Below are 22,882 nucleotides of genomic sequence, written 5' to 3'. Positions count from 1 at the left end.
GATAATATTCCATTGTATGATGTCATATTTTATTGCATCATCCCATTTTGTTTTTTTATCAGTTGATGGACATTAGGGTTATTTTCATCTTTTGGCTCTGATGAACAAGTCTGCTATGAACATTGATGTATGAGTTTTTGTGTGGATATATGTTTCAAATCCCTTAGGTAAATACCTAAAAGTGGAATTGTTGAGTCATATGGTAGCTGTATATTTAACATATCAAAGAATCACCAAACTGTTTAACAAAGCAGATGCACAAAGTGGATTTCATATAAGTGGACTCATACACTTTTTGTCCTTTTACATCAACCTTATTTCACTTAACATAATAATGTTTACAAGATTGATCCTTTTGTAGCATCTGTCAGAATTTTATTCTTTTCTATGGCTGAATAATATTTTATTATATGTATGTACCACATTTTGTTTAGTCATTTTTCTGTTGATGGACACTTGATTTGTGTTCCATCTTTTGGCTATTGTGAAGAATGTTGCAATGAACATTGGCAGGCAAGTATCATAGTCCTTGTTTTCAGTTCTTTGCACTATAAAGCTAGGAGTGGAATTGCTGGATCATATGGCAATTCTATGTTTAGCTTTTTGAGAAACTAGAAAACTTTTCTACAGTGACCGCACCCTTTTACATTCTCACCATCAATGAACAAGGGTTCCAATCTCTCCACATCATTGCCAACACTTTTTTTTTTCCCTTTTTTAGTTGTTATTTGTAAATAGCCATCCTCTTAGGTATGAAGTGGTTCTGATTTTGTATTTCCTCAATGACTAATGACGTTGAGCATATTTTCTTGTGCTTATTGGACATTTGTGTATCTTCTCCGGGGAAATGCTTATTCAAGTCCTCTCCCCATTTTTTAATTGGGTTGTTTGTCTCTTTCATTGTTGAGTTGTAGGAGCTCTTAATATATTCTAATAATTATATTATTGATATATAATTTGCAGATATTTTCTCCCATTGCATGCGTTGTCTTTTCACTCTCTTGATAATAACATTGGATGCACAAAAGTTTTTAATTTTAATTAATTTTTTCTTTTATTGCTCATGCTTTTGCAACCGCTGCCAAACCCAAGGTTGTGAAGGCTTACATCTATGCTTTTTTCTAACAATTTTATGATTTTAGCTTTTACATTCAGGCTCTAATTTATTTTGAGCCAATTTTTACATACGGAGTGATGTAGGAACCCAACTTCATTTCTTTTGTTCATGGAAATCCTGTTGTTGCAGCGCAACCTGTTGAAGAGACTATTCTTTCTACACTGACTGGATTTAACACGCTGATCATAAAACAATTGGCCATATATTTTATGGGTTTATTTCTGGACTTTCAATTCTATTGCACTGGTCTATATGTCTATATATTGGTTTATATAACCTTATGTCATTATCATACTGTGTTAATTACTATAGCTTTATCGTAAGTTTTGAAATTGAGAGTGTGAGTCCTCCTACTTTGTACTTCTTTCTACATGTCTCCTTATAAGAGGGTGACAGAGGGAGATTTGATACACAGAAGAGGAGGAGGTGACATGACCAGAGAGAAGGAGGTTGGAGTGATTTGGCTACAAACCAAGGAATGCCAGCAGCTACTAGAAGCTGGGAGAGGCAAGGAAGAGATTCTTCCTTATAGAGCCTTAAGAGGGAACACAGCCCTGCTGACACCTTGGTATTAGCCCAGTGATTCTGATTTTGGATTTCTGGTCTCCAGAACATTAACAGAATAAAATTCTGTTGTTTTTAGTCACCCAGCCTGTCCTAATTTGTTACAGCAGCCTTGGAGAAATAACACAGATTAAGTATGTCTTACCTAAAATATTTAGGACCAGAAGTGTCCTAGAGTTTTTTTTTTTTTTTTTTTTTTGGGGGGAGGGCATGTCTGCATATACATAATGAGATATCTTGGAGGTAGGACCCAAGTCTAAACACAAAATTCATTTATGTTTCATACATACCTTACACACATAACCTGAAGATAATTTTATACTATATGATATGGTTTGGCTGTGTCCCCCCACCAAATCTCATCTTGAATTCCCATGTGTTGTGGGAGGGACCTAGTAGGAGGTAATTGAATTATGGGGGCAGTTTTTTCCCATGCTGTTCTCATGATAATGAATAAATCTCATGAGATCTGATGGTTTTAACAAGGGGAGTTTTCCTGCACAAGCTCTCTCTGCCTGCTGCCATCCATGTAAGATGTGACTTGCTCCTCCTTGCCTTCCACCATGATTGTGAGGCTTCACGTGGAACTGTAAGTACAATTAAACCTCTTTCTTTTGTAAATTGCCCAGTCTTATGTATGTCTTTATCAGCGGCATGAAAACGGACTAATATTATGTACTATGCATATAAAATTATAGTGTAAATTTTATACTATGTGTATAAAATACACACATATACTGTGTGTGAGTGTGTGTGTGTTAGCATATAATGTATATAGAGAGATGGAGTGTTGCTATGTTGCCCAGGCTGGACTTGAACTGCTGGGCTCGAGCAATCCTCCTGCCCCCAGCCTCCTAAGTAGCTGGGACTACAGGTGCATGCCAATGCAACCAGTTATACAGTATTTTTAAAATTTTGTGCATGAAACAAAGTTTTGACTGTGTTTTGCCTGCAGACCATCCCATGAGATCAGGTGTAGAATTTCCCACTTGTGTTGTCATGTTGGCCCTCAAAAAGTTTCAGATTTTGGAGCATTTCAAATTTCAGATTTTCAGATTAGGGATGCTCAGCCTCTACAGCTTGCTTTGTAAATTTTTGCTGAAAGCTGGACATGTTGAATAAGAAAATAAACACTGAGGTAAATAGACCTTTAATGTGAGGATTGATGTTAATCTGGCTAGGAGTTGGGCAGCATTTAATGCTTGTTGTAGCTATAAGCATCAGAGACTTCCAATTCCTTTAAGGTCCTTGTTTTCTCTTCTCTTGGCTCTGGAGCTTTCCTTTGTACAGCTCCCCAGAGAGTCTGTGTCTTGCAGCTGTAAGTCACTGTACTCTATTGGAGCCTTATTGGTATGTGCTAGAGTATGGAGGACAGAGGAATTCCCTAATCCTCTTATTAAGTCTCAATCTTTGGTGGGCCTCTTGCTTCAGGAGTGTGGACTTTAGAAGTATTTTTCTTCTTCCTGCAGGGGTAGAGCTCCCTCCCCTGCCACCACTTTTTTCCTCCCTAGGTGGGACAGGAAGTCTGGAGAGGCCTGGAGTGATGCAGAGCTCCTTTAGCCTAGCGAGGATAGAGTTTCAGAAGTGCCCTCTGCCGAAGTCCTTGCCTCTGGAGATGAGGGAAGAGATCCTGGGTGGGCTTCACACATAGCTGTCTTTTGCCTCTCCCTGCTGGGGCCCTGTGGGGAGCTTTCTTAATGGAGCTTGGTGAGCTTTCTGGATGAAAAACCTGCAAGAGTGTGAGGTCTTCCCTCTCGCGCTTCTGCCTCTCATGCTAGTCTGCACATAGCCTTGGCAATTCATCAGAGTTACTATGTAAGCATTCCCACTGACCGACTTAGGCATTGCTCCAGGGAAGCAGAACTTGGGGGTCACATCTATCTGGACTCACCTGACTCTCCAGATTTTTAGGTGGTAGTTTGCTCTGCAACCTCAGTTTCCTAATGGGTTCAAGGAAAGTCACTGATTTTCAGCATATCCAGCCTTTTCTTGTTGTAAGGTCAGGAGTAATGACTTCTGAGTTCTTTGCATGTCAGAGTTGAAAACAAAAGTCTCCACTGTGGGGAGTTTTAATATCAATCTACTACAGCAAGTAAGAAATATTAACAGTCACAAAATCATAGGACTATAATCTTGGAATCATAAAGACTTTGGCACGTAGAGTCATAGAGTTTTACAACTGGAGAATCATAAATTCTAAGAATAAAAATCCCTCAGATTGAAAATCTCTGTGGACTCACCACTGTTTATAGGACGACATGACATAAAATGATTTTTATGATCTGACCCATTCCGTCTCTCCAGCCTCATTTCTCACCACTTATCTCACCTCCCACCCAAATCCTATTCTCCCTCCCACTCCCCAGCAAACAAATTCCGCCCAGGGTTCCAGCCTTGTCCTAACCTACTTCGTATTCTCTGCTGCACCTTGAATATTGCCTGGAACCTAGCAAACCTTCGATGATCATTTGTTAACCTAATTAATAAATAAAGTGGTAAAACTCTCTGCACGGTGTGTAGCACATAGAAGTATTAACAGTGACCTACCTTTATCATCCACATGATTTTTGCCTCATACTCTTCTAAGCATGTCAGGTGTATTAATTTTATTTTCATAACTATATGTGATACTGCTATTATGATTCCCATTGTAAAGATGAGGGAAGTGAGGCACAGAGAGGTTAGCAATTTGCTCAAGGTTACTCAGCTAATAAGCGGCAAACTGTCATAAATAGGTTGTAATTAGCATGAGGCTTCTATTATTTTCCAGGCACTGTGCTAATGCTAGATGCATTAGGTGCGTAATCTCTCGTTTCATAATAACTCCCATCTAATGCATGAAGAAATGGAGGTTTAGAGGGGTTAGGCGACTTATCCAGGGTCACACGGATAGTAAAAGCTGGAACGGAAGTTCACATCAGGTCTGCCTGCTCTATATCGCACACGTTTTGCTGTTCTCTGAGCGGCTTCTGCTGGCTGTATGGAAGGCGACACCTTTGCCCCCTTGTCAAGCCATCCAAGTCTTCTTCCTTCAAGACATAGCTCAAGGATCCCTTGGCTATGAAGCCTTCCCTGGCCTCTTCCCCACCCCACCCCTAGCTGCTGCAGTCAGCCTTCCTTCTCTGAGCCTCCATATCCCATCCACCTGCCCTTCACACCCCAGTGGAGCCCAGCGGTTAGAAATTCAGGCTCTCCTGGTGGTCTTAGGTTCAAATTCTGGTTCTGCTGGGTGGACCTTGATTCACCCTTTGTGTGACCATTTGAGCTTTGATTTTTTTTTCCCCATCTGTAAAATGGAGATAAGAAAATCAGTTCGCACAGGGGGCTGGGTGAAAGGTGTATAAATCTTAGCCAAATGCTTACTGAAGCATATACTACACTGTATTATAATGATCTGTGTAAATGTTCATCTCCATCTCTTAAGTGGAGGGCAGGAACTGATTCTAATGTATCTCTTTGCCCCTAGCACCCAGTATGGCTTAAAACAGGTATTAAATAAATGTGGAGTAAATGAATAAAAAAAGAAATAAATGAATCTTAGAATCCTATTCTCATAATTTGATACATAAAACCTAAGGACCTCATGTCACATAACTGCTAAGTTTGAAGGATCTTAGAGATCAACTTCCTGAGGTGTTCAATCTTTTTGACTATCACCCACAGTTAGTAATATACTTTATATTGCCACCTAGTGTGTGTGCGCATGCCCACACACACACACACACAGAGAAAAGTTTTGGTGAACAGTTCTTGCCTTTCCTATGTGGGATAAACTCACATAATTCCTCTTCTTTTATCTCTCCTCCCCTCACCTCCTATTCTGTCTTCTAACTTTTCCCTTCTCCTCCTTTCATTCTTTTCTTTCCTCTCTCTTCTATCTTTTCCATTTAAAAAATTGCTGTTTTAGGTCCACTACATTGATTTCATGCCCCATGAAAGCATTGTGACCTATGGCTTGAAAATCATTTATCTAGTCCAACTAGACTCCTTGTCCAGCATCTCTAACAGGAGTTCTATACTTACACTTCCCTGATGAAAGAAAGTTCCCCCCAAAGATACACAGTTTTGTTGCTGGACAGCATTTATTGTTAGAAAATTCTTGCTTCTCTTAAGCAGAAATGAACCTCTTGTAACTTCCTCATTGGTCCTAGTTGTTCCTATCTGGCTTGCTGGTCTCTCTGTAAGTTATCAAGCAAATCACCTCATTGAGTTTCCTTTTCTTCTCCTCTTCCTACAGATGTGTCCCACCTAAGTGCTGACAACCTACAAGTCCACCATTAAAGCCATTCTTTGGGGTTAAGGCATTGATCTTCACCCATCATCTCCCATTATTGTATCTGCTTGCTCTCATGGAGATAGGGGTCACTGGGGCTAGTCCACCTGTAGTGGCTGAAGTCTTCAGCTCCTGCAGCAGAGAAGTTTGTTGGGATGATGTGAAATATCAGAAGAGGGTTTCTTTAACCCTTAAATCTCTTTTGCTTGTTTTCTTTCCTCAATGGCTTGGATCTTCCCAGTGAGATGCTCAGTGGGGTTAGCAAATAGCATTTTGGAAATCACAACCAATATTGAAGGGTGAAATAGTATGTTAGCCTTTAACACCTTAGTCTAAATTTTCCCCTGTCAGTCTTTTTTCCATCACTTTAAGATCAGCCAGGGGAGGGGAATTATATTGCTAGCCCTCTATAGGGTCTCCTCAGGCAAGAGGCAGTAACCAGCCTTCACTGCAAGGTAAGTGTCAGATTCTTAGGACTGAAAGATTCCCTTGACCCTACACGTCCAAACTCTCTTCATTCATTCATTGAACAAGTATTTGTCAAGCATCTTATTTGTGCTACATCTTGTGCTAGGTGTTGCAGATACCATGGAGATCAAGAGAGTCCCCATTCCTGGCCTCCATGGTGCATGCAGTCTAGCAGTAGTGACAGTCACCAATGATAAGAAGGTGTGACAGGTGCTCTGCTAAGGTCAGGAGTTGAGGGAGCTTGGAGCAGGGTCTCAGCTCACTGTGTGCTGGAGTCAGGGAAGGCTTCCTGGGGTGGACATTTGAGCTGAGACATGAAGGACAAGGAGCCTGTGGCTGAGTAGTTAATCTCTCCCTGGCTTCCCTCCTTCTCCCCACCCCCCAGTGCAGGCAGCATCAATGCCCCCATCAAGTCATCATCCTGAACTCCTCTGGGTCATTAGTTTAAATCAGTAGTTCTTAAGTTTTAACTCAGTCAGAATACTGTTTTGTTTAGTTTGTTCAACTGCAGATTTTAGGACCTCTGTAGGATTCTACATCTGGGGTGGGGCTGTGATCTGCATGTCAGTCCATGGCTCGTATCTTCGGAAATCCTGGTCTATATCAGAATTCCACGGTTTTGGCCTTTACGCTTGACTATTTGATCAGTTTCTGAAGGAAAGAGGAAAAGGAAGTTCAGGAATGCCAAGGTTATCTTTCTGGAATTGGTGAGTCTGGGGAGGCATTGGGAGGGTGGTGTTGGTGATAGCAGGGACTGGGAGTTCTCAGAGGGGTCCAGCAAGGGCCCTTGGTCCTGGCACCCAACAACCTGGGGGACCTCCCACCAGCCATGTTGTGCTCCTGCCTCACCTCACAGCAGTAGATCAAAGGCACATGGTAGCACTGGCCACATAATTAGCAGAGCATGTCCTAGAATAATTAAATGTTTCAAAACAGTAACAGCAGAGCAGTAAATCAAGTGCGGGTCCCTCTGAGAGTGGGGCCTTATGCAATGCAGGGGTCAGATAACCAGCAGGCTCAGCAGTGGGGTGAGTGGAGCCCCGGCCCAGACTGAAACTCCTGGGTACAGGAAATGAAACCAGGCCTGTGAATATTCAAAGAAGAAGGATCCTTAGAGATCACCTAGATCAGTTCCCTCCATGTTCAGCTGTAGAATCCAAAGCCCAGAGAGATGGCCCAAGCTCACCCTGCAAATTGCTGGCAGAGCCAGATCAGAATCCCAGCCCCAGGACCTTCCTTCCCCCTCTTCCTCTCCCCCGATCTCTTCTTTCCCGAGGTGGTTTCATCCTATGCAATGTCCATGTGGAAACTATCCACAAGTTGACAACTTGCAAATATCTCTCCCCCAGCTCCAGAGTCCTGTGTCCAGCCATCCCCAACTGCAGTGGCCTCTTGCTGCTTCTTCTCCCCTGCTTCCTTCCTTACCCACCTCCAGTCTGTCCCTCCTCCAACACACACATACACACAGCCACCAGAGTGTGAGTTTGCAATCTGCGACCTGGATCCTGCTCCGGTACTGCTCTCTGCCCAAGGCATTGCACACAGATTATACTCCTACCTCATCAGCACACAGCCTCCAAGATCAAGTCCTGCAGTTTCTCCCATGACCATCTGTCCCCTCACTCTGCTCCCACCAAGTGACCTTGCTGTGGCTCACGTATGCCCAGCTCATGCCTGCCCTGCAAGTGCATTCCTCTCTTTGGAACATTCTTTTCCTAGAACTCCCTGTGACTTCCACTTCCTTCATTCAGGTCTCAGCTCAGAGGCCCCTCCCAGAAAAGGCTTCCTGTGCACATGGTCTAAAATATACCCCCGCCACTCTCTATCCCCTGCCTTATTTTTCTTCTTACCAGTTAACCTCCCTGGAATTATACTGCCTAGTTATTCCTTTGTTTTTACTATCTTGCTCACTGCTCACTTGCTCAGTGCCCCGAATGATGCCTGCTACATAATTGGCACTCTATAAAGAACTGATGGAGGAGTAAGTAAATCAATAATCAAACAAATTGATTTAACACATGCATGTTCAGGGGCTCTTCAGTGTCAGGGGCTGTGCAAGGCAGTGAGGTCTCAGACATGGAGCAAGTGGACAAGGAAGGGTTCCTGTCCCCAAGGAGGCTGATCATTGTGTTGGGGAGACATGGACCTGTGTTCGCAGGAGGCTCAGAGTGACATGTGCAGCTTGTCGAGGATGAGTCTAAGAAGATGGGGTGAGGGTAAAAGATCCATGGGTCCTTGGAGCAAGGAGTTGGATTTTAGGGGTATCAATGTCCTTTTTTTTGGAGACAGAGTCTTGCTCCGTCCCCAGGCTGGAGTGCACTGGCAAGATCTTGGCTCACTGCAACCTTTGCCTCCCGGGTTCAAGCGATTCTCTTGCCTCAGCCTCCCGAGTAGCTGGGATTACAGGCGCATGCCACCATGCCTGGCTAATTTTTGTATTTTTAGTAGAGATGGGGTTTCACCATGTTGGTCAAGCTGGTCTCAAACCCCTGACCTTGTCATCTGCCTGCCTCAGCCTCCCAAAGTGCTGGGATTACAGGTGTGAGCCACCGTGCCTGGCCCAATGTCCCTTTTCTGAAGAGCTAGCAGCTCTCTGTCCTTTCTGGTCCCTCAGCCTGTTAGGCCAGCACGGGGGCCCATATTCATGATGAGGGCTTTTAGGTCCCCAGCTCCTATAAAAGGTCATGCTTATAGAGTAAGTGACAGCCAATTCTTGCCAGTGCTAGAATAAGGAAGGAGACTGATGTGACTCTACTCAGAGGAAGCTGAGCCTTACCCAGTGGATGCATGGCCCAGCCTGGGTGAGCCCTGTGGGTAACTTGGCATTCCTCAGGCCATCCCTTGGAAAACTCCATCTTCACCACTTCCCCTTTAGCCTTCCAGCCTCACAAGGCAGGCCGCCCATGGCTGCCCACCCACTGCAGCTTAGCCTGGGTGTCGCCAGTCTTCTCCTTCTGTGTAAATGGTATGATTAAGCTGGAGGGCAGAGAAAGGAACCCTAAAAGAAGCCCACTTCCTCCAGGAAGCCTTCTTTGCTTTCTCAGTGGGAGTGCTTCCTTCTTTCCCTTGCCCTGTAGCACATACCTTCCTCCTAGTTTGTTTATCCATGGGTCCATCCATCCATCCATCCATCCATCCATCCACCCATCCATCCATCCACCCATGCATCCATCCAACAAACATTCATCCAGCACTTATTTACACTAGTGACCAAGAACATGGTCCCTGTGCTCCAGACCCCACAGTCTAATAAGGGAAAGAATTATTATGCAACTAGTTTCGAGTTAACAATTTAATTATAACTGTGATAAATGCTCTGCAAGAGACGTATTTGAACCTACGGGGAGATATTAGGTAGAAAAGACTTCCCTGATGAAGGAATGTTTCACCCAAGACCTCACTGTCTGCTATGGTAGCCAGTAGCCACATGTGACTATTGAGCCCCTGAAATGTGGCTAGTGTCACCAAGGAACTGAGGGTAGATGAATAATTTTATCAAAATAAAATAACTATTCTGTGTCAGGCCCTGTTAAGGCCAGTCCAAACTAGTCTGGTTGAAAACACCAACAATTACGTCTAGTTCAGCATCCACCTCTTCCCCTCACCCCAGCCCAATGCTGCCCCCAAGTCCCTGCTGAAGGATCTGGAAGGGATGGAGGTAAAGCATCCTTTTGTTCCTCCTCCTTTCCCTGAATTGGGCCTGTCTATCATCTGGTGTGTTAGGGCCTGGGAGGGAAGATGGAAAAAGAGGGACCTTTTACCCAACAATGCTCTGTTCACTATGCTCTGTTCAACAATGCTCTGTTCACTATGGCTGGACTCTGGAAGCCAGCTGCCTCCTAGGGCACAGGTGTGGATTCCTAGGAGGATCCTGAATGTGTGCATGCATGCATGCATGTGCGTGTGGGTGTGCCCATGTGTGTATGCTGTGGGGGTACACAGTCTGCTGCACAGTCTCTCTTATGCATGATCTGATTCAGGTTCACAGCTCCCCGCTGGAGTCCATGCTGCAGTCTCTTACTGCTAGGCCCTCTTGCCAGTGGTCATCTCTCTTGAGTGGGATGCTCTAAGCTCAGCTCCCTCCTTTCAGTGGGGATCTCTCCATGGACTTCACCCCCTTGCTACTCTGCAAGGAGGAAGCTTGAGCTGCTGCCCTGCCACCCCGTCCCTCTACCCTGCCGTCTCTTTTCAGTTCCTTTTTCTCTTGCTCAGGGAAACATCAAGGTGGATCAACAAATTCACTGTTGCTTCAGGAGACACCTGGAAAAAGAGAAGCCAGCCTCCTCCTCCTGCAGGCACCCAATATCTAGGAGTCATTTTAGGGTGCCTTGCTTGGCTGGGTGGTGGTGGGGGGTTGTGAGGTTGGGGGGAGTTTCTGTAACAACCTCCCCCAGGCTGACAACTCCTCTCTTTCCTCTCCCTCCACTTTAGCTGAGCGTACAGACCCCAAAGAGATGGGATGGCTGGGGAGCAGGCCAGGCTTGGCTGCTTTGTAATCATACCTGGCCCCAAAGGTTCATTTGTTATTACCGAGTATCTATTCTGTGCCCGGCACTGTGTGGCTGCTGGTTACAGCCATGAATAAAGATCAGTAGTCTTCAGGGCAAATCATTTATTTTTCATGAGGGAAGTGGATAAAAACAAATAAGTATACATCAGGGCTAACCATTGGAAAGCCAAGTAATGCAGGGTAAGGAAATGGAGAGACCAAAGGGAGAGGCTGTTTTCATAGGGAGGTCAGGGAAACTGGTGGCTGTGTTTCAAATTCATGTTTCCCCAACTTGGAGCCTAGTAGACAATTTTGGGCCACGGGTAATCCGTGCTGCCATTGTGCAAGCCTAGTGAAGCCATGAGGCAAGGGTTGGGTTTCAAAGTCTAGGGTCTTTCTTGGTTGCACGTGGTTGTGTATGTCAAGGCTCACTTCTCAACCCTCTGGGCCCATGTCTGATCCATTCTGCATTCCCAGAAGCCATGTCTGGGTCTGGGACAGGGCAGGCTTTTAATGCTGCTTGTTCAGCATGGAGGAGCCTCCAGGAGAAGGGACATCAAGGCTCAGCCTATCAGAGGCCAGCTTTGTGGCTTGAAGCTTGAGGCAGAGCTCAACTACTTCCCTGTCTTGCTCATGGGGAATCAGAGAGGTTGGAACCCAGTGAAAGGCTCCAGATGCCTCGCTGGCTAGACACCACAGGCCTGAAGGTTTGGGGCTTGGAAGGAGGCCTTGGCCACAATGACCACTTCTCTCACTGTGGCTCAAGCCTCTGCTCCAGGCATGGCAGGGAATGGGGTGGGGTGAGCAACTGGGAAGTATAAGGTCTGCTCCAGGCTGTCAGAGGCTGGTCAGTGGCTCCTGGGCTCTTTCAGGGCCTTATCCAGTGGTTGTCACCGGGAACAGACCAGGAGCACTGTGAGTCTCTCACCATGGCTACCACACCTGGGTGGGCCCTGGGCTCCCTCCTGCCCACCCTTCTGCTGGGACTCACAGGTGAGTCCTGATTCCTGTCCAGAGAGACCCTCAGGGCAGGCAAGGAAACCCCCAGGAATGACCAAATCCAGCCACCGTGTCTTCCTGAAGGGAGACTGAGGCTCAGAAGACGTGACCGAACTGTTTTCCTGCCAGTCAGGTGCTATTTTTCATCTTTTCTTCAATGTAGACCTTGTGGATAAAGGGAGTTGGTGAGAGCTGGGGGATCAGAGGAGGAAGTGACCTAATGGTGAGGGGCTCAGGGGAGGTCAGGAGGTAAAAGAAGAGCCCACCTCCCACATTTCTTGATGTCAGCTCTAGTCTGGGTGGCTACCTGTTCTGGATCAGAAAGGGTGTAAGGGTGGAAAAGACAGAGAGAGAGAAAGAAAGAGAGAGAGAAGTCGCCAGAGTGATGGAGCCTCCAGCATTGGAGGCATGGAAGAGTCCTGGACCCAAAGTCAGACCGGCCTTCTTACCCTCCTTCCTTAGCCACTGATAGGCTGTGTGACCTTGAGCAAGTCACGAGACCTTTCTGAGTCTCTGTTTCCTCTTCTGAAAGTGGGGACAATAATACCAGCCTCCTATAGCTGGGATGTGGAGAAAAAGAAGCATACACGGCTGAAAGTGTTTTCTGAACCACATGGTGCTGTGTGCAGGGTGGGTGATAAGGGCAGAGCACAGTTCAGAAGGTACCAGAGCTGTGTGCTAAGAGGATGAGTTCCTATGGCCTCCTGCGCTACCCTCTGCCTGTCATCCTGCTTGTCACTGGTTGTTTATTTGCCCTTCCCCCGCACCTGACCAGATGCTTCTCAAGGGTAGGGGTCCTGTCTGACTCATCTCTGTGGTCTCAGCACCCAACTCCTGACCTGGTGCAGAGCAGGGGCTCAGGGAATGCTGCGAAGACTTGGGGAGATTCCTGCTCCAGAGCTCTGCAGGGCTGTCCTTAGGAGGAGGGGTGAGTCTCATCCTGCAGTTTTCCTGGAAAAATTCTGGGAGACAGGTCTCAGGTTATATCCCAGAAGCAGGAAATATTTTGTCATAGTCCTAGCTGTGTGTGAGGGTAAATGGAGCTGCTTTTCATGGAGAGAGCTCCCTGTCACTGGAGGTAAGCAAGCAGATGACGGGGGTCTAGTGAGGTGTTGATGGGAGGGACCCGAGTAGGAGGGCCAACCATCCCTGTTGGGGTGATTCTTGACTTTACATTCAAGTCCTTATAAACTTACATCCACAGTGGAAATCCTGATTCATCACCATTCCCTTCCTATCCCAACTCGGTCCTTCTCTAGTTCTTCCCATCTCAAAGCGTAGAGCTACCACCCACACAGCTGCTCTAGAGAAAACCTGGGAATTGTTGATCCATAATTCATTCTGTCCCTCATCCCCTATCCTGCCCGTCACTGAGTCCTGTGGGCTGTCTCTTCCAAATGTGTCTTGAGTCTCCTTTTCTCACCACCCTAGTCCGGGCTACCATCACCTCGGCCTGGAGGCCTGTACCAGCTTCCCCACTGGTGTCCCTGCTTCCATTCCTGCCACCCTCCTTCCCATTCTCCACACAACCCCAGTTATCTTCTAAAAAAATGTACATCAGACCACTTTGCCCCTCTATCAAAGTCTCGTCTGGTTTCCCATCACTCTCAGAATAGAATCAAGATTATCACCATGGTCCCCAGGCTCTTCTCACTCTGGACCTCTTTGCCATGACACTAGGGTCCTACAGACTTCCTGGTTTCTCAAGCCCACCAAGCTATTCCTGCCCGAGGTCCTTCTCTCCTGCTATCCCTGCCGTCTGGAATGTCCTTCCTCTGTCCCTTCCCATGGCTGGCTCCTATTCATTCCTCGGTTTCAGCTTAATGATATGTCACCTCCTCAAGGAATTCTTCCCCAGCTGCCCTTCTAGAATAAGTCCTCCCCATATTCTCCATCTGTGCACTCTTTGGGTTTCCTTGAGGGCATTGGGCTCAGTCGTAATCACATTTGCATTTGCTTGTTTTCTTTTGATCAAATGCTGATGTGCTGCCTGAAGATGGAACCAGATACAGCACATAGTAGGTCCCCAGGGCCTGACACAGCTCTGGTGCCACTGGTGCCTGTGGGGTGTGTCCCATCCTCAGTGTGCAGTCACAGTTGCTCTTTCCTTAGCTGGACAGCCCTTCATCTCTCTGACTGGTCCATCTCAGAGGACAAGCCCTGGAGACTCGGTGCCTTTCAACTGTACTGCTGGCCCCTTCAACTCCAAGGACTTCTCCCGGGACTTCAATGTTACCTGGTTGAAGGACAGTGATGAACATCCAGCCTCAGCTCAGCGCCTGGTGCCTGACAATGAAGGCAATGACTTCATCACCAGCAAGGCATGGGTGACACTGACCCGACAGGATGTCTCATCTGAGATCACCTGCGAAGTCACCCACAGGGCCCTGGTAGAGCCCCTGAAAACAACCATGAATCTCTCCCAAGTGCTCCGAGGTGAATGGGCAGTCAGGTGGGGTGGACATTAACCCTGGAAGCATCCAGCTTTCAGGGGTTTTGCCCAAAGCCTCATTTCATAAATGGGGAAATGAAATTCCTCATTGATTTCTGATCGTGTGTATTGTGGTTATAAGCGCAGGTTCCAGGGGTTTACTGTCTGGGTTTTAATCCTACCTGTGCCACTTTATAACTTGTGGGATCTTGCGAGTTATGTGACTATTTAATGCCAGTTTCTTTATATAATAGGAATAAGATGAGGACCTACTTCATAGGTGTCCTGTGAAGATTAAATGAATTATTCCTTATAAAACACACATAACGGTGCCTGGCATACAGTAACTTACTTATGAATGTTTCATCTTGTTATTATCTGCCCCCAGACTCCCTTTCTAAACATCTTTGTTCTATTAATGTCATTGTTACAGTTTTTTAATTAAAATGTTTATTATTAATTTAATAATAATGAATAGCCACTGTATGCCAGACACTGTGCTCAGTGCTGGGGATGCAGCAACGAGCAAAATAAAGTCCCTGTCCTCATGGGCATCACCTTTTACTAATTCTTAAAATTACATTTTCTGATATGAAATATTTCAAAAACACAGAATATAGCAGACACCCCTGTATCCTTACCCATATTTAATGAATATTAACATTTAGCCCTATTTGCTTTACATTGTGCATACAAGAAAAAATTATTTCTTTACAAAAAGGCGAGAGACCTTGGGGCTGGTCCCTGGAGAGGAAAGCATGGGTGGCCACAGGCAGGGGCTGATTTCACCAGATCTTACTTCCTATTCCTCTGTCTAGTTGTCCCCACCCTGAAGATCACCACTGAAACCTTTGGGACCCGTGTACGTGTGCAAGACAGAGTGAATCTCACCTGCCATGTCCTCCACTTCTATCCCGCCCACCTGCGACTCACCTGGATGGAGAACAGGCGCATGATCCAGACCCTGGCGTCCCCTCAGGCCACCAGAAATCGAGATGGGACATACTCTCTGGAGCACACGTGGCAGGCAGAGGTCACGCCGGAGGAGCGTGAATTTGCTTGCTGGGTTGTCCACGATGAGCAGCCCCCGCTCAAGGCCAATGTCACCCTGCAAGGCCAGGTGCACAGGCAGGGGAAAGGTGGGTGCAGCCTCTGACTCAGCCCCTCTCGACATCCCCTGTGGGCAGCATGGCTGGGGAGGGTCGGAGACTCAGGGCGGCATCAGGTGATGGTGAAGGATGGAAGGATACCCTCAGCTGGTGATAAAACTCTCACGCATTCGCCCCCAAACTCCACTCCTTATGCCTTCCTCCACACCCTCCCCAAGAAGAAAGGGTGGGACTTCTCTTCCCTAATTCCATGCATTCTTGATGTTGAAAGTTCTCCACCTTAACAATTGACTGCAAGAAATGGCAGAGATTAAGGACTGCTGAGCACCAAAGTGCCTTATAGAAAGGCTATTAATCAAGACTGGCACAGTTGAAAGTTTCTGGATGGCACCTTTAAAGAGAGGCCAGAATTCTGAATTCAGCTGGAAAAGAGGGTCTGTGCAGGCCCATACACGGGGTCAGGATAGGCCCTTACAGTCGGTCGGACAGGCACTTACAGTGGGTCAGACAGGTCCTTACATGGGGTCAGGACAAGCCCTTACACAGGGTCAGCACAGGCCCTTACACGGGGTCAGGACAGGCCCTTACAGTGGGTCAGACAAGCCCTTACATGGGGTCAGACAGGCCCTTACATAGGGTCAGTGCAGCCCCTTACATAGAGTCAGAACAGGCACTTACATAGTGTCAGGACAGGACCTTTGAGTCAGTGCAGGCCTTTACCTAGGGTCAGGGCAGACCCTTACACGGGGTCAGAACAGATCTTCCTCCTCCTCTCCCCTTCCTTTTCCCCCTCACTTTCCTTCTCCTTCTATTCTTCTCTTTTTCCTTGTCCTCTTCACTTTCTCCCTTTTTTGAGTGTTTTTTTATATTACCTTTTTTTTTTGTTTTTTTTGTTTTGTTTTGTTTTTACACTTTGATTTTAGGTTCAGGGCCCATGTGCAGGTTTTTATATAGGTAAATTGTGTGTTGGAGTTTGGTGTACAGCCTCTGTTATATTTTGACTTTTTAATAATAGCCATTCTGGCTGGTGTGGGATGGTATCTCATTGTGGTTTTTATTTGCATTTCTTTAATATTAGTGATGTTGAACATTTTTTCACAAGCTTGTTTGCCGCGGATATGTCTTCTTTTGAAAAGTAGCTGTTCACATCCTTTGCCCAGTTTTTAATGGTGTTGTTTTTTTACTTGTGAATTTATATAAGTTCCTTATAGATTGTGGATCTTAGACCTTTGTCGGATGCATAGTTTGTGAATATTTTCTCCCATTTTGTGGGTTGTCTGTTGGCTCTGCTGATAGTTTTTCTGGCGGGCCTTGCCTTCCGGAATCTCCTCTACCTCCGATCTCTCACTCTTTCTGTCCTCAAATGATTTTCCCCACAAGAGGGAGCTGTCTGCTGGCAGTTCAGATTCAGAGAGCGCGGGCTGCTTTCCTTTGGTCCAGCTTGGACCAGCTTGGGAGAATGAATTACCAGTCCAGAGTGGGCCTGTTGGGTGGTGGAGGCAGACAGTGTCCGAGAGGGTGGGTGGAGGTTATTAGGATTGGCCGGGCCTGGCGAACTAGGAATAAGCCAGCATATGGACTCACAGCTCTGCAGAACCACATGAAGTCAGAAAGGACAGTCCCTTTTGGGCGGTGAGGGTGTTTGCCTCTGTGTACAAGTATTACAGTGCAGGCCACTGCCAGAGCAAGGGTGGACGGGTGCCGGACCGGCAACAACAGCCCGTCTTCCCACCAGGGCCTTCTACCTCCCCTTCTCTCTTTCCCTGACGGAATTGGCCTCTATCTGGCTGCTGTAAGGATTCTTAAGGAGAATGATCCCACTCAGCTTTCAATTTCTCCGTGCCTTTTTGTCTGTTGTCCAGCAGAAATAAGAAAAACACTCACCCAGCAGGATACACAGGTCTGGTTGAAAAACTGGATACTGGTCCTTTCTGATCAGAAGCAAGTTACAATATTTCTTTATTGACTCATGCTGGGTTTTTCTTCTCTTATTTTTCTCTTTTGCCTGCATACAGTCTATCTGGCCCACTGCTGCAACATTAACCCCCTGGGAGCATCCTTTTCATTATACGGCTCCCCTATGTAGCTTTGTGGGGCCCCGTGCTCTGCAGGGGGAAGGGCAGCCCCTTCCTTTTCTGGCATTTAGGCCCCTTTCTCTTTGGTGTTAACAAAGCATTGCAGCTATCCTTCCCCAACCTGGCTCATAAATGCCTTCATCAGCACCCTCACCTCTTACGCACTCCCCACTCTGTGTCTCTGCTCCTACTGGCTGACACCCGTAGAGCATTTACTGCACACTAGGCATCCTCAAATATGTTATCTGAACCTACAACAGAGCCCAGAGCTAGCACGGGGACCAAGGTCTCAGAGGTTCCAAACAGCATAGCTGGGGTTAGAATGTAGGCATGTCTGTTCAAAAATTCAATGTGTTTTTCTGCATTTTTCTTTCCTATCCTGCCTGAGAATACAAAGCTTAGTGTTATCTCAAGTCTCTTCTCAAATCTCAATTTTAAATGCTCTATTTCTGATATTTATTTCTTCCTGAATTCCTGAACTCCTGACCTCAGGTGATCCACCTGCCTCGGCCTCCCAAAGTGCTGGGATTACACGCGTGAGCCACCACACCTGGCCGCAACTCCCTTTCTGAGTCAAGTTTTCCATCAGTGCAATGATAATTCTTACACCCACCTCAAAGAGCCCTGCTTAAGATTCTTTTCCTTGACTCCTGCCTGGCATCTGGACAATGGGACCCATAGCAAGTTATCTGCAGTGACTGCAGTCTCCATAGTGCCTAGCCTAGAGCTGAGCTGCAAGTAGGACAATATTAAAGGTCATTTAATATAGAACCAACTGTGCAGAAGTAGAGGCAGCTATGAAGTAACAGAAAAAGGCCTTGACTTGGAGTCAGAACTCCTGGGTTACAATGTCAATTCTGTTCACTGTGAGGCCCTTGGATGAGTCACTAACCCTCCCTGAGCCTTTTCTTTATCTGTTAATATTAAAAATACGATTAATAATTCCTTGGTCATTGTGAATATATGGTGCTGATGGTTACCATTTATATAGTGATTACTGTGTGCCACATATTCTACTTAGTTACATCCCTTAATTTATTAATTAACTCTGAGAGAAATGCAAATCAAAACCACAATGAGATACCATCTCACACCAGTCAGAATATCAAGTATTAAAAACTCAAGAAATGACAGATGTTGGCGAGGCCATGGAGAAATAGGAATGCTTTTACACTGTTGGTGGGAATGTAAATTAGTTCAACCATTGAGAAAGACAGTGTGGCGATTCCTCAAGGATCTAGAACCAGAAATACCATTTAACCCAGCAACTCCATTACAGGGTACATACCCAAAGGAATATAAATCATTGTATTACAAAGATATGTACATGCGTATGTTCATAGCAGCACTACTCACAATAGCAAAGCAGTAAAATTAATTCCTTGACATGGAATCAACCCAAATGCCCATCAGTGATAGACTGGATAAATAAAATGTGGTACATATACACCATGGAATACTGTGCAGCCATAAAAAGGAATGAGATTGTGTCCTTTGCAGGGACGTGGATAAAGCTGGAAGCCATTATCCTCAGCAAACTAATGCAGGAAGAGAAAATCAAACACAGCATGTTCTCACTCATAAGTAGGAGCCGAATAATGAGAACACATGGACTCAGGGAGGAAAACAACAGACACCAAGGCCTTTTGCAGTGGGTGAGGGGAAGGAGAGCCTCAGGACCAAAAGCTAATGTATGCGGGGCTTAATACCTAGGTGATGGGTTGATAGGTGCAGCAAACCACCATGGCACAGGTTTACCTATGTAACAAACCTGCACATTCTGCACATGTATCCCAAAACTTAAAGTAAAATAAAATTTAAAAAAAGAAAGAAAAGAAAAATGTACTTCATCAAACCTAATGGCTAAACAAAGGAAGTCTGACTTTAATTATACTCCAGATATCAAAATGAGATGAATAATTGTTATAAAATTTAAGCCATTCTTCTTCTATAAAAAACAAATCATCCCCATTTTACAGATGAGAAAACTGAGACTCTGAGGGTTAAGTTGCTTGGGCTCCAGTGGAGAGCTGGAAACGTAAACTTGGGTGGAGTGAGATCCTAAAGCCTGTGCTCCTAACCTTTTCTCTATGGTTCTAACATCTTCTCCATGACCTGGCCTCTGAGAAGTGAGGTTCTCTTCCATTTTCAAAGACTGAGGGTAGGGCTGAGTGACAGTAAGGGGTGCTGACCATGGAGCCTGACTACCTGGCTAAGATCCCAGCTCAGCCACTGTCTAGTGGACCTTAACAAGTTATTTAGCCTGTCTGGCCTCAGTTTCCTCATCTGTGAAATGGGAATAGTAACAGCTCTCACTTCTGAGGGCTGCCATGAGAACTCAGTGACTTAGGGAAGAGCCTGTAGGCAGGGTAAGTGCCAAGTGAGTGTCCACTATGCAGTATCTGTAGAAGTTTACCTCCTTACAAACTGCTGTTTCCCATTCTACAGTTTCATTGGCCTCTGATACCAGATTTGGAAACTGGTTCCTATCAGAACATAACCTTTACATCTTATGAAAGAGGAAGCAATGGGCTTCTTGGCAGATGCTGTGTATTTGTTCACACTGGGGTTCAGGCACTTCTGTGCCCTCTCATGGGAGGGGTCTATCCTTGCAGGCCGGAGTGTGCAGCCTTACAAGTTGCAAGGCCCCCTTCAGCGATCTGAGCCCGGCACAAGGATCCGATTGACCTACACATCCTCAGGGTTCGCAACACACCAGGTTACTGTGACCTGGCTTAAAAACAAACACGAGCTCCCAAACCCTCAGACCAGCATCCAGTACAGTGGACACACCTACAATGTGACCAGCAGTGTGCTTGTCCTGCTGACGGATGATGATGTATTCTCCCACGTCATTTGCCACGTTGAGCACAAGTTGACGCTGTTTTTCCAGAAAACCATTGGCCTGGACCAGTACCTCCGGGGTAAGATCCCTCTCTCTGCTCAGCTGAGGCAGTGCAGAGATGGGGTGGGGACTTCTCTGAGCCTCAGTTTCCTCAATGAAAAATGAGGAAGAACCCTTAAAGATAAGCAAGCACATCCCTCATTTGATTGAGGCAAGAATTTAGTGAAATAATACCTGTAAAGTGCTTAAGACAGTGCCTTGCTCATACTAACTACTCAGATGTGGCAATTGTTGTTGTTAATTGGTATTATTATTTACAGCACTTCTCAGAACTCACTTCTTTCATCTGTAAAATGGAGACAGGATATCTTCTGGGAATTCAATTTTATTATTATCATTATTTTATAGGAAGAAGATTTGAAGGGCTTGGGAAACTAAATTCTAGGGCCTATGATGTCTTTAGATGGGTTGAACCAATGCTTGGCTGACACGAATTCCATGAGGTCATAAAGTATCATGCCTAGAAGAAATCTTAATGCTCATTGAATTGTTCTGACAACTGTAAAAGTCAGAGAAGGCAAGTGAGTGGTCCAAGCTTGCATAGCAGTAAAATTAATTCCTTGAAGGTATACTGGACTTTAAAATCTACAAAATATGTCTCTCTTCTTTTTCTCATTCACCAAATAGGGGGAGAAGTGTGCTATTAGGAAGTACACACATCTTATTACATGGAGGAAGATATTGGTAGTAATGTCTCAAACATTTACAGCTCACAGACAGTAAGGCACACTCGTGTGAATGGACTTTAATGTGTAGAACTGCCCTATACTGTTTGTGCCATTTGTGAGTTACAGAAGGAAACCGAGGCTCAAAGAAGTGAAGGCTGCTTAAGGTTATAAAGCTGGTGAGTGAGAAACCTTGGCGTGAATTCCAGCTTCCAACTCTGCTCTATTTACCAGTTATGGGATCTCCTGCAAGTTGCTTATGTTCTCCCATCCTCAGTATCTTTGTCTGTAAAATAGAGAAAGGATAGTTCAGGGAATCTTCCTTATCTGAGTATTTATTATGTAATTCTCTGGAGCTAGGACAATTGTGTTGAGAAGCAAAAGCTATAGAAAATACAGATTTTCAAAAATAATTGATTACATATAAAATTAGCTCCCACTCCAAGCCCTTCCCTATTCAACACTGTATGCATCTCAGGGCTGTGCTTCCTCTCATGGAAATATCTTTGTGGCTGTCTTTATTTGAGTTCTCCTGAAAGCAAAGCCTGAACCCAGGACTTGGGGGCAGGTGGTTGGAGGGTGATGCTGAGAGGTTGGGATGGGGGCACGGGCAGGGAGAGAGATACTAGCTTTGCAGGGAGTCAGCCAAGAAAGAGTGAGTTATTGAGCTGGGTGCCCCTGTGGACCACTGGGGCCCAATGACGCTGGATACCCTCTGAAGAACTGGGTAGAATATGCCTGAGAATTGTCTCATGAAGGAGAGGTGGGGATGTGCCTGCAGTGGGGAGGTGGCATTTCATGTTTACAGAGAGAAATCCGAGGCAGAGAAGAGGAAAGGGTTTTGGAAGCCCAAGGTGGGACTCAGTGTGAGTGGTACTGCTTGGCACCACTGCAGTGAGGTCAGACAGCTGGGAGAGGAGGCGTGGAGCCCAGAAACCCTCTGCTATAGGGTTGGTCTTGCCTTGATTGAAGTGTGGCAAACCTCACACTATCTTGTGCAAATTGAATCCATATTCATTGCAAAGTGCAATCTGAGATCTTGCAAAAGTTGTATTTCAAGAAGTTGAGGCAGGTGATATTGGGGAGCTGCAGGGATCACAGGCAAAGCCTTTGACTGTTAAAAATGGAATCATAATAATAAGAAAAAATTCATGATGCTAATGATACTGTGGGCACTTCAAAAGAGAGCACTTCGATTAAAAGAGACCCCTATGAAAATCGATAGAACACTCAAATAATTTCAAATGATTTTTCAAAATTGGTCTTTAATGATTGTGTGAGATTTGAAATGAAGGATTTGTTGGTCCTATAGTATAAATCCTGAGAAAAAACCATGGCAGCTCCCGTCCACTCCTAACACTTATTATTCTAAGAATTGGTGCCTCTTCGCAATTATATTCTATATTTGTCTGCAAATATACATTAAGTAAATTTTTTAAAATTTAAATGCTTTTCAAGATGACGTTCCAACCAATTCCTTTTTTACAATTTCTATGAAATTGAGGCCTGATTTTGTATAGGCTTCTTCTAAGTGGCACCTTTTTTTTTTTTTTTTTCCTGATACCAAGTAGCTTCAGTGTTTACATTATTTGGTTTTGTGAGAATTAAATAAGAAAATGCATACACACTGCCTCAAACATTGACATTCAGGGGATGGGAGCAATTGTCATCAGCTGTGCTCAGGCCTTTGTCCTCCCAACACTGGCCCAGACACCAGACAGCCAGGAAATCTCACTGGCGGTTGAAACGGGCCATCTCAGCCTCTTATCTGTTTTTATACTTTTTGG

General features: G+C 45.4%; 1 long non-coding RNA gene and 1 gene segment (V, D, J or C); one reads left to right on the top strand and one right to left on the bottom strand.

Annotated features, from left to right (window-relative positions):
* The window catches only part of LOC105481632 (tyrosine-protein phosphatase non-receptor type substrate 1-like), a 127,791-nt gene that overhangs the window by 101,295 nt on the left and 3,614 nt on the right, over positions 1 to 22,882 (top strand). Inside the window, 3 exon segments of the C gene segment in view lie at positions 14,023 to 14,346; positions 15,160 to 15,480; positions 20,141 to 20,449. Coding sequence covers positions 14,023 to 14,346; positions 15,160 to 15,480; positions 20,141 to 20,449 — 954 coding nt within the window.
* The window catches only part of LOC105481631 (uncharacterized), a 60,007-nt gene continuing 55,667 nt past the window's right edge, over positions 18,543 to 22,882 (bottom strand). For all 5 annotated transcript variants that reach the window (XR_011613471.1, XR_011613473.1, XR_987054.3 and 2 more), the window contains one exon: positions 18,543 to 21,381. This is a non-coding gene — a long non-coding RNA (uncharacterized lncRNA). The remainder of the gene's footprint in view (positions 21,382 to 22,882) is intronic.

This window comes from Macaca nemestrina, chromosome 15, assembly GCF_043159975.1.
Source record: "Macaca nemestrina isolate mMacNem1 chromosome 15, mMacNem.hap1, whole genome shotgun sequence".
In the NCBI taxonomy this organism is placed as follows: Eukaryota; Metazoa; Chordata; class Mammalia; order Primates; family Cercopithecidae; genus Macaca; species Macaca nemestrina.
Note: the sequence above shows the minus strand (reverse complement) of the source record. Positions and strands in the feature narration are given on the sequence as shown.